Source organism: Heterodontus francisci, chromosome 4, assembly GCF_036365525.1.
Source record: "Heterodontus francisci isolate sHetFra1 chromosome 4, sHetFra1.hap1, whole genome shotgun sequence".
NCBI classification, from domain to species: domain Eukaryota; kingdom Metazoa; phylum Chordata; class Chondrichthyes; order Heterodontiformes; family Heterodontidae; genus Heterodontus; species Heterodontus francisci.
In genome coordinates, this window is record NC_090374.1 from 55437725 (window position 1) to 55450189 (window position 12465).

General features: G+C 44.0%; 1 protein-coding gene across 1 annotated transcript in view; it reads left to right on the forward strand.

Annotated features, from left to right (window-relative positions):
• Positions 1-12465, forward strand: part of mrps27 (mitochondrial ribosomal protein S27) — a 99461-nt gene that overhangs the window by 9437 nt on the left and 77559 nt on the right. The window contains exon 2 of the mRNA XM_068029563.1: positions 7965-8045. Within this exon, the coding sequence (XP_067885664.1) occupies positions 7965-8045 (81 nt within the window). The remainder of the gene's footprint in view (positions 1-7964; positions 8046-12465) is intronic.

The window sequence follows — 12465 nt, forward strand, 5'->3', positions numbered from 1 at the left end:
CTAGTGATTCCCAAGTGCGATAGTCGACATTTAGGGCCTTCATGTCACACTTGCAAGCATCCTTGAAGTGGAGCTTTGGGCTCCCCGCTGGTCGTCTGGCCCCGGCTACCTCAGCATACAAAAGGTCCTTGGGTATGTAACTGTCTTCCATCCTGCGTTCGTGTCCGATCCACCGAAACTGCCTCTGTTTGATTATACCAACACACTTGGGAGCTCTGCCTTTGAGAGGACTGTCACATTTGTGATTTTGTCCTGCCAGGATATACCCATAATGTGCAGACAGCGAAGATGGAAATTATTGAGCTTCTTTTCCTGGTAGTTGTAAGTCACCCATGTTTCTCAGTCATACAGCAAGGTGCTGTGAACACAGGCCTGATAAACCATCAGCTTGGTGCTAAGGGTCAGCTTGGTGTTATCCCATGTGCGTTTCATGAGTCGGCCAAAGGTGGTAGCTGCTTTCCATATGCATGTATTGAGCTCCCGATCAATGATGCACAGCTCAAATTACCCAAATATCGATTGGAATAATGTTAGATTAAAGAGTAGGGAGGGAGAGGGATTTCTGAAATGTGTTCAGGAGAACGTCTTTGACCAGTATGTTCTCTGTTCAACTAGGAAGGAGGCATTACTGGATCTGGTGCTGGGGAATGAGATGGGCCAAGTGAACCAAGTGTCTGTGGGGGAGCACTTGGTTAAGAGTGATCATTGTGTCATAAGGTTTAGGTTAGTAATGAAGAAGAACAAGGAAAAATCTAAAGTAGCATTTCTTAATTGGAAGAAGGCTAATGTCAATGTGATGAGAGGGGATCTAGCCAGGGTAAAATGGAACCAAAAGCTGACAGGAAAAACTGTAACGGAACAGTGGTGATCTTTAAGGAGGGGATGTTTCAGATACAGGTGAGGTATTTTCCACCAAGGACAAAAAGTAAGGGAAGCAAAGCCAGGGCTCCTGGGATGAAGAGGGAGATAGAGAATATGTGAAACAAAAAAAGGGTGTATGATGCATGTCAGGTGAATTCTTCAAGCAAGAACCGGACCAAATATAATAAGTTGAGAGGGGTAATTGGCCCTGTAGTTGATAGTGAAGAGGATAGCCGTAGACTCCAGAATGATAACAATGGTTTGATTGAGTGGGTGTAAAAGTGGCAAATGGAATTCAATTCGGAGAAGTGTGAGGTAATGCATTTGGGGAGGGCAAACAAAGCAAGGGAATACACAATAAATGGGAGGATATTAAGGAGGTCGAAGAAGTGAGAGACCTTGGAGTGCATGTCCACAGGTCGCTGAAGGTAGAAGAACAGGTAGATATAGTGGTCAAGAAGACTTTCCTTTATTGGCCAAGGTATAGAATCCAAAAGCAGGGTTGTAATGCTGGAACTGTATAAAATGCTGGTGAGGCCACAGCTGGAGTATTGCATACAGTTCTGGCCACCACATTATAGAAAGGACATCATTGCTCTGGAGAGGAGATTTACAAGAATGTTGCCAGGACTTGAAAATTGCAGTTATGAGGAAAGATTGGATAGGCTAGGGTCGTTTTCCTTAGAACAGAGGAGGCTGAGGGGGGACTTTTTCCGTAGCGGAGGAGTCAATAACCAGGGGGCATGGATTTAAGGTAAGGTGCAGGAGGTTTAGAGGGGATTTGAGGAAAAACTTTTTCACCCAGAGGGTGGTTGGAATCTGGAACACACTGCCTGAAGAGGTGGTAGAGGTAGGAACCATCACAACATTTAAGAAGTATTTAGATGAGCACTTGAAATGCCATAGCATACAAGGCCATGGGCCAAGTGCTCGAAAATAGGATTAGAATAGGTAGGTGCTTGATGACTGGCACAGACACGATAGGCCAAAGGGCCTGTTTCTGTTCTCTATGACTCTAACTGGAGCATTGCATCCTGTTCTGAACATCACACTTTAGGAAGGATGTGGGGGTCCTTGAGAGGATGCAGAGGAAGTTTACCAGAATGGTTCTAGGGATGAGGGATTTTAACTACACTGTTAGGTTGGAGAAGCTGGGATTGTTCTCCTTGGAGTAAAGGAGATTGAGGGGAAATTTGATCGAGATGTACAACATTATGATATGTTAAGATAAGGTAGATAAAGAAAAGCTGTTCCCATTAGCTGATGGTGCAAGGACCAGAGGACACAGATTTAAGGTTTTGGGCAAGAGATGTGGGGGCTGTGAGAAGAACTTTTTTATGCAATGAGTGATAATGACCCAGAACTCGCTGCCGACGAGGGTAATGGAAGGGGAGACGATTGATGATTTCGAAAGGAAATTGTACGGGCACTTGAGGGAAATTAGCTTGCAGGGCTACGGGGATAGAGCGGGGCAGTGGGACTGACCGAATTGCTCTACAGAGAGCCAGCATGGACCTGATCCTTCTGTGCTATAAAAACTGTATGACTCTATGTAATTGGCTGTTTAGTCTGCTTGATTTTATTGCTTTTGCTGGATGCCTGAGATTCATGCCACTTCGCTTGCTAGATCTTTGTAGACAGCTTTCTTCGACGTCATTGGCAAGCTGAATGGTGGAGCAGACTCAAGGGGCTGAATGGCCTAGCTCTGCTCCTAGTTCGTATGTTCATAAGCGCTGCCATCTCGCTGCTGACCACAAAATCCGGACCAATACTACTTTCTGTGCTCAATCATTCCCGCACCTCCACCTTTGATGCCCATGTGGCCAGTAAAACTAATTTTTATCCTGGTCTGCACATTCTCCCAGTACGTCCTGACTTTTTTCTCTTTCAAACCTATGTAGTGCCATCTTGCACGTATCTGGCACACAACTTGTTTAACCATGCATTGCCATATTTGGCTGGGCCACATCAAGCACTATTGACCGTTGTTGTCCTCTGACAGACTGGCTTACTACTCCTGGATAATCCTGGAAAGTAAAGATAGCCCTAGCTCCTTTCCTTCACTTCCAGCTGTCTCCTTAAATTCCTCTGCCCTGCCCCTTCTATCTTCCTCTGCAGTAGCAAGTGCAAGGAGCTCATCGACATTTTTTATCAAGAAAATTGAGACCATCTGTTCAGCTGACGCTGGTGCATTCTCCACTTGCCTGGCCAACTAAGTCAAACTTACCCTAGGGTTCCCCCAGCCCCAGCCATTTTCTAATTTCTCTCCAACTCCCCCAGTATCCTCTCTGAGCTCATCTTGTCCGTGGGACTCATACCTGGCAAACTTGTCCCCATTCCCACTAAGCTGCTGACCAACCACTTCCTGAGCCCCATTCTAGCTGACATTATAAATGTTTTCCCCTCATCATGTACTATTGTCCTCTCTCCTTTTCAAAGCCTGTGCCATCATCACCCTGCTCAAAAAACGCACCCTTAACCCCTCTGTCCTCGCAACTACTGTCCCATCTCCAAGCTCCCTTTCCACTCCAAAGTCAGTGAATATGTTATTGCCTCCCAAATGTGTGTCCATCTTTCCTGCAACTCCATGCTTCAATCTCTCAATCAGTTAATTTGCCCTGCTACAGCACTGGAATGACCCTAACCAAAGTCACAAATGACTTACTGTGGTGCATTGTCCCTCCTAGTCCTCAACTCCTCTACAGCTGTGGTCTTAGATGACCATACCATTCTCCTCCAGTGCCTCTCCTCCACTGTCCAGCTGAGTGGGACTGTCCTTACTTACCTATTAGACATGCAGCGCGTGGGAAAGGCTTCCACTGCTATGTCCAGGCTGGCCAAGAGAGTGTGGGAAAATGGCGCACTGACACGGAACACAAAAGTCCGAGTGTATCAAGCCTCTGTCCTCAGTACCTTGATCTATAGCAGCGAGGCCTGGACAACGTATGTCAGCCAAGAGCGACGTCTCAATTCATTCCATCTTCGCTGCCTCCGGAGAATCCTTGGCATCAGGTGGCAGGACCGTATCTCCAACACAGAAGTCCTTGAGGCGGCCAACATCCCCAGCATATGCACCCTACTGAGCCAGTGGTGCTTGAGATGGCTTGGCCATGTGAGCCGCATGGAAGATGGCAGGATCCCCAAGGACACATTGTCCAGTGAGCTCGCCACTGGTATCAGACCCACCAGCCGTCCATGTCTCCGCTTTAAAGACGTCTGCAAACGCGACATGCAGTCGTGTGACATTGATCACAAGTTGTGGGAGTCAGTTGCCAGCGATCGCCAGAGCTGGTGGGCAGCCATAAAGGCGGGGCTAAAGTGTGGCGAGTCGAAGAGACTTAGCAGTTGGCAGGAAAAAAGGCAGAAGCACAAGGGGAGAGCCAACTGCGTAACAGCCACGATAATCAATTTTATCTGCAGCACCTGTGGAAGAGTCTGTCACTCTGGAATTGGCCTTTATAGCCACTCCAGGCACTGCTCCACAAACCACTGACCACCTCCAGGCGCTTACCCATTGTCTCTCAAGACAAGGAGGCCAAAGAAGAAGACAACTTGCAGGTCTATATTATAGAAGGAATCAAGCCGGGGAATGAGACTGACTGCATAGCTCTGGGGAAAGCTGGCATGGACCCAATGGGCCAAATGACCTCTTTCTGTGCTGTAAATGACTATTCATTCATAGCTAATTCATCTCCAACAATAGCTTCTCTTCTTACCCAGCCCTGTTAGCTCTGATGATTTAACTTCGGCCCCTTCCTCCACCACATCTCCACACTTTTGGCGACATCATCCAAACATATTTATGCTGATGACACTTACCACCTCTCGCAACCCATTCACTGCCTCTTGTCAGATTGCTTGCTCAACCATCCAGTCCTGGATGAGCCACAATTTCCCCAGTTAAACATTGGGAAGACTGAAACTATTGCCTTTGTTCCCTGCCACAAACTCCCTATCTTGCCACTAATTCCTTCCCCTTCTGGCCATTGTGTCAGCTGAAAGGTGACTGTTTGCAACCTTGGTGCCCTATTTGGCCCAGGCTTAGCTACCTACCCCATATCCCCACCATCACAAAAACTACTGATTTCTACTTTTGTAACATCACCCATCTTGCCCCTGGCTTGACCCATCTGCTGCTGAAACTCTCATCCATACCTTTGATCACTCCAAACTTGACCATTCAGTGCTATCATGCACTGTCTCTCATCTTTCACTCTCCATAAATTTCAGCTCATCCAGAAATCTGCTGACATTCTATCCCACACCAAGTTCCACTCACCTCTCCTGAAAACCCACCTCTTTGATCAACTTTTTCGTGATCCCTCCTAATATCTCCTTCTTTGGTTCAGTGTCCATTTTTGTCTGATAACACTTTTGTGCAGCATCTTGGAATATTTTTGTACGAGGGTGGCACAGTGGCGCAGTGGTTAGCACCGCAGCCTCACAGCTCCAGCGACCCGGGTTCAATTCTGGGTACTGCCTGTGTGGAGTTTGCAAGTTCTCCCTGTGTCTGCATGGGTTTCCTCCGGGTGCTTCGGTTTCCTCCCACATGCCAAAAGACTTGCAGGTTGATAGGTTAATTGGCCATTATAAATTGCCCCTAGTATAGGTAGGTGGTAGGGAAATATAGGGACAGGTGGGGATGTGGTAGGAATATGGAATTAGTGTAGGATTAGTATGAATGGGTGGTTGATGGTCGGCACAGACTCGGTGGGCCGAAGGGCCTGTTTCAGTGCTGTATCTCTAAAACTAAAACTAAAGGTGCTATTAAGTTATTTTGGGCTCTGCCAATGCTGGTCTGAAACTGTTTAGAAGATCAGTAAAACCATCCTGGGGTGACTTTCTTTTTAAATGTACTGTCTCTCTTTATTGAAACACCTGGCCACACCACGACGGCAGAGCTTAGGTTGAGAGCTCAACCCATGAAGGATTATCTGTGACTATTGCGGAATAACACACTGAGCTCTAATGTACTGTGTTTATTGCATGGCAGTACAGTGATAAAACATTTTTATATTTATCGTCTCAATGGCTAACAGCTAGAAATGTAAACTAAATGGAGTATGTAATAAATGTTATTTGGATATGTGTGTGGTAGCTGCAATGCTTACTTGCATTGTTTCCTGAGGAAACATGCTGCAGGCCTGGAGTCTTGAGATTGAGTCATTTTAGAAATTTCCAACAGAGCAGCTTAATTTGAAATGGTAATTAGACAAATAATAAAACAGTAAGATGTTTCACCCGGAAGACTGATGCAAAATATCATCTTTTGTAATATGTCCTTGGTACGCTTACAGAGGCAGCTTTTGTATTCCCTCACCCAGATTTAGGGTTCAGCTGAAGCTGGCCTAATAAAATCACTTCATGATATCAGAGATAAGGACACTCATTTGATATCTACATTAAGAGCCTATAGCTGTCGGGATAGACTTGGAGAGTGTTACACTCAAGCGACATACAACGATTGAAAATACAGAACTCAAACTGAAGGATTATAAAAATGGACTTTTGTTTTAAAAAGTGGACAATGTGTTGTCAACAAAATGGAGGACAAAGCACATGACCTTCAGCATCACTTGCCCTCAAATCCACATCCATGTCTACTAAGACTGAAAACCAATTAAGCCCTGTATACATGGAAATGTGACAGATAATCACACCTGGATGTAATCTATAGTCGAACACAATAAGACAAGACCTTTTGCAGACTTCTCATCGAATAATCTGTATTACAATGGAGTGTGCACCACCCACATCTCAGAATGGAGCCACCATCAAGGCCATTATACAGCCCAGCTAGGACTGAAACCTGAAGTCACATGGGCGAAGCAAACCCTTGTAAAAATAACCACCTTAAAAGATAATCGTTTTGAGGAACAAATGGGCAGTCTTTTCAGAACGGGCCAAGAGAGAAAAACATCAGTCTAGTCTCTCCTCTGCCACACACTACAACAAAAAGGCATCTTGAATTCTGGCAAGGTTGAGAGGAAGAGAGATCATTTCCAGCCCATACAGTTGAACCCTGCTGAGATGAGTGGACACTAGCTACAACAGAGACAAGAGAGTGCCTTTGCAAAAATGACTTTTCTGCCTGTGAGAATTGACCTAAGACATCAGCACCATTTTCAACCCAAAGTGAACCACCAGGAGACTGCAACAGCCCAATGAATACTAGACAACCAGCAAACAGGCCTGCAACTTTAAAAAAAAAATCACCTTCCGAGGATGATCCCACAAGTTATTCCTGAAACAGCAGATTTTTACAACCTGAACTCTATACACCTCTTACCCTCTACTTTTCTATCTACTCTTGAGTGTGTGTGTGCGAGGGAATGGATGAATGAGTGTAGTTGTGACAATTTCAGAATAAGGCATATTGCTCAATAAATAATTAATCTTTTTTTAAACCTGCAAGAAAACCTGTCGCTGTCTGCTTATTTGGCAAAACACCAAGGGGTTAAAACCCTAATAAAAAACACTTGCTGCGGTCAGGTGGGAGTTGAACAATGGGAACCACCCACACCCCTCACAATGTGGCCGTAGCAAGAGCTTGGGCATTTAAGTTTGGAAATGTGTAGACTTTGTGAAGATATGATTGAGGTTATAATGAAGAGAAAAGATTATGTTTATATGGATAGTTTACTTGAGCTAGATAGGCAGAGGAGATCAGTATTGATTAGGAAAGCATAGTTAGGTTAAACGCAAGGAAGTGCTTTTCGTAGAGTCATTGACCTCTGCAATAGGTTGCCAGCACGTGCAGTGTATGTAAGCCAGACATGTTCCTGTGACTGGAAGGCATCTCAAGTTATAGAATTTAGGTGGTGGTAATATCAGTTACATGGTCTCCTAGAGCTTGTTCGATTACCAGTGGGAGCTGGAGAGGAATTGACCAGAATTCTTTTCCTAAATTGCCTCAGGTTTTTTTCTTTTACAATAGATTGGATGACTTTTGGGGGAGGGGAAGAGAGCTGGTGGGATGGCATGAGGTTGAAGGTTTGTCTATTGGTTGCACCACACTTGGAAGGCACAGACTTGATGGACAAGCTACTCTTTTCCTGTCCGTTTCTATGTCCATATATTGACACTTATTTATGTTATTCTAGTAACCAAACGGAGTCTACTCTCTGCTGCTTATTTGGATAGTCAGAAATGGGACCAGAGGAAGAAAGATCCTCAAAATCTGGGTAAGTGAAAAATCAATGAGAGTTCAAATGTAGCATTTTGTAGGGTATTGAAGTTAAATGGAGCTCTGAGAGAAAGTGTTTATATTGGTTTATAAAGCCCTGGTAACTTTCCCTCATAATCACATCCCATAACGTTTAGATCTTATCACCCACAAACACATTCATGAGGTGTTCTGGATTCAAATCCTGATTTTGTGGTTAATTCTTAAGCATTAAGGAAGCCATCCCAATTGGTGTGGAAAAATGAAAAGTGCTAGTGTGGCCTAGTTGGATTTCCCTGTCATTGTAGGCCTCAAAAATAGATAACAGCAAGAGCGAGAAAATATTTGCAAAGCAAAATAAAGTAGCCTGGAATGGAAAGTAGAATGGAATAACATAAAGCAAGTAAAGAGAGGAGGAAAATAAATCTAATGAAGTAAGAAAGAAAACTGATTTTATAAGTAAGCGCCGATGTACTCCCAAACATCTGGTATTGCTAAAACCTTTTGTCGGGAGTTCCAGATTTTTGGAAAACAAGATTCAAGACACTTGTATTTTTGGCCACCAAAAACTTTGATGTAAAATAGCTCCTTTTGTCTTTCTCTGCCAAGTAGTTTTATTTTGGTATGTGAAATTACTGTCCATTATCCTATGAGATGTCAGCCTTCGTCACCCGAAAGCAGTCTGATCATTTCCTTGTACAGAGCTTTGTTCTGTATTCTTCAATTAGACAAAAACATACAGCTAGCTAAAATCCTCTGCCTTGTGAAGTGGAATTATTTTTTCCATTCTGTCCACATTGAATTGTAGCTATTGTTATTCCTGCATTACAATTTTTTTACTACTTTTTCTGCTTGGTCTCAGTTTTCATAAAACTGCTGAAATAAGGCCATTTGAACAAGGACCATAAAACATATTTTTTCAATCCTGTACACAAGTAGGATTAATGGGATTCTACTTTCTTAATTGTCAGTATCTCAGTACCCTTGATCAAGTTGTTACAGGACTGTCAAAATTTGTGCTTTCACATCTAGCCTGAAGTCAAAGATATCTGCCGTTCCTCCTCACTGGAGAATGATAGAAGCTAAAGTATATTTTTCTATTTAAAAAAAGAATTTTGTTTGACATCAGGTGATTTTGTATTTTTTTAAAATACTAATGACAATGAAAGCTTGCATAAAGACCTGTTTGTATGGGGAATAGTTATATATATTTTAGGAATTTCATATAGAAAATTATGTAAATCTGAAGCATCAGTTGTCTTGTGAGAATTTCCATAATGTAAGGTTCATTATGGAACTGCCACAAGGGAAATAAAATGTGAAAGGATTGCTTCTGGCAGTGGCATTAATATTGCTTCCATAAGCAATAACCCATCAATAATATATTGGAAGCTGTTCTATTCGTCTGTAAGTCTGCCAGAGGATAAACTTTTTCAGACAATTCTTTTCAATTACATTCTACAACTGTGCATTATAAATCAATTTACTGAGTCTTGCTGATTGCAGCTGAAGTGATGCAAAGAGCATTTGAATATGTACGAGTCAGTTTGGAGAAAGTGGGCAAGTGTACTCTGTAATACAATTGACTTTGTAGCATTTTTAAACCCGAGATTCATCCCGCAACTTAATAGTCAAGGCAAGTCATGGGAATACTCTCTGTATAAATTACTGCTCCTATTCCACTGAAAGTATTTTCAGGAACAAATTGAGAAGAAAATTGTGCTCGAGTGGGAAGTTAACAGAAACAGGAAACCTCGGGGTCCAGAATGAAGAGGTTTCTTACTCTCTAAAGAAAGTCTATTTAAAATATCTATTGTGGTTCTGGATACCATGGTTATAGTACCTACGATGGACATCTGTCAGCTTTCCTTGTCCTCAGTGGTTTCTTTTCCTTTTCTAATTTGTTAGTTTCTACTTTATTTACCACACTTTCTCCAATATGAGACTCCACTTCATGGTCTACGAAGCTCAAGGCAGAAAGGAAAGCTGCTGATAGTTTTAGTCTGAATGTTGCAATTCCTGATGTGAGTGAATTATCATGTGCGCTGATGAAGAAAATGGCAGAGAGATTATCTATGCAGACATGCAGCTACATTTACACCAATCTGACAGGGAAATTCGGCTTAAAGAACCCATGGCCAGCTCCTCACCCATTGTTACTTGTATTTCTACTCCATTGATAGCTCGCTCCCTTGCACACTCGTCCTGATTTTTTTTTTTATTCATTTGTGGGATGTGGGCAACGCTGGCCAGGCCAGCATTTATTGTCCATCCCTTCTTGCCCTTGAAAAGGTGGTGGTGAGCTGCCTTCTCAAACTGCTGCAGTCCATTTGGGGTAGGTACACCCACAGTGCTGTTAGGAAGGGAGTTCCAGGATTTTGACCCAACAACAGTGAAGGAACGGCGATTGCTGCACTTCTGCATGCCCTTCAAACACTGAGGTCATTGCTTAAGATACGTTCTGCTCTCTTCCTTCACCCCATCCTTGACTCCTCTGTCCTTGCAAAGTATCGTACTACCTCCAACCTCACTTGCCTCTCTCAAGTCCTTGAACATGTTGTCACTTCCCAAATCTATGCCTATCTCTCCCGCAACCCCAGGTTTGAATCTCTCCATTCAGGTTTCTGCCCCTGCCAGAGTACTGAAATGCCCCTTATCCAAGTTATAAATCACATCCTGTGTGACCATAGTGCACTATCCCTTACAATTATAGAGTCGTACAGCATAGAAACAGGCCATTAGGCCCACTGCGTCCATGCCGACCATAATGCCTATCTATGCTAATCCCACCTGCCTTGCTCATTCAAGTACTTGTCCAGATGCCTCTTAAATGTCGCTACTGTTCCTGCCTCCACCACCTCCTCAGGCAGCTCATTCCAGATACCCACTATTCTTTGTGTGAAAACTTTACCCCTTTGATCCCCTTTAAACCTCCTCCCTCTCACCTTAAATCTATGCCCTGTAGTTTTAGTCACCCCCACCATGGGAAACAGACTCTGGCTATCTACCCTATCTATGCCTCTCATAATTTTATATGCCTCTATCATGTCCCCTCTCAGCCTCCTTCGCTCCAGGGAAAACAGACCCAGCCAATCCAATCTCTCTTTATAACTCAAGCCCTCCAAACCAGGCAACATCCTTGTGAATCTTTTCTGCACCCTCTCTAGCCTAATCACATCTTTCCTGTAGTGCTGCGACCAGAACTGCACGCAGTACTCCAAATGCGGCCGAACCAACGTTATGTACAACTGTAACATGACGTCCCGACTCTTGTACTCAGTGCCTCGGCCGATGAAGGCAAGCATGCCATACACCACCTTCACCACCTTGTCTACCTGTGTTGCCGCTTTCAGGCAACTATGTACTTGCACCCCAAGATCTGTCTGCTCAACAACACTCCCCAGGGCCCTGCCATTCACTGTATATGTTCTGCCCTGGTTTAACTTCCCAAAATGCATCACTTCACACTTGTCTGCGTTAAATTCCATTTGCCACTCCCTTGCCCACTTTCCCAGTTGATCGATATCCTGTTGTAACCTTAGACAACCTTCTTCACTGTCCACTATACCACCAATTTTGGTGTCATCTGCAAACTTACTAATCATGCCCCTTACATTCACATCCAAGTCATTAATATATATGACAAACAACAGAGGGCCCAGCTCCGATCCCTGCGGCACACCACTGGTCACCGGCCTCCAATCTGAAAACAACCCTCCACTACCACCCTCTGCCTCCTATCACCAAGCCTATTTTGTATCCAATTTGCTAGCTCACCCTGGATCCCATGTGTTCGAACCTTCTGGACCAGCCTATCATGACGGACCTTGTCAAAGGCCTTGCTAAAGTCCATGTAGACAACGTCCATCGCCCTGCCCTTGTCAATCCTCTTGGTCACCTCCTCGAAAAACTCAATCAAATTTGAGAGACATGATTTCCCACGCACAAAGCCATGCTGACTATCCCTAATCAGACCATGCCTTTCCAAATGCATATAAATCCTGTCTCTCAGAATCCCTTCAAATAACTTTCCCACCACTGATGTAAGGCTCACCGGCCTGTAGTTGCCTGGCTTATCCCTGCTGTCTTTCTTAAACAAAGGCACAACATTAGCTATCCTCCAGTCTTCTGGTACCTCACCCGTGGCTAACGATGATACAAAAGTTTCTGCCAGGGCCCCAGCAATCTCCTCCCTTGCTTCCCATAGCATCCTAGGATACACCTGGTCAGACCCTGGGGATTTATCCACCTTAATGTGCTTCATAACCTCCAACACCTCCTCCTTTTGTAATGTTGATATGCTCCAGGATATTGCTGTTCCATCCCTTGAACTCACTAGCTTGCATGACCTTCTCCATGGTAAATACTGACGAGAAATATTAATTTAAGACCTCGCCCATTTCCCATGGCTCCACACATAGATTGCCACACTGATCCTT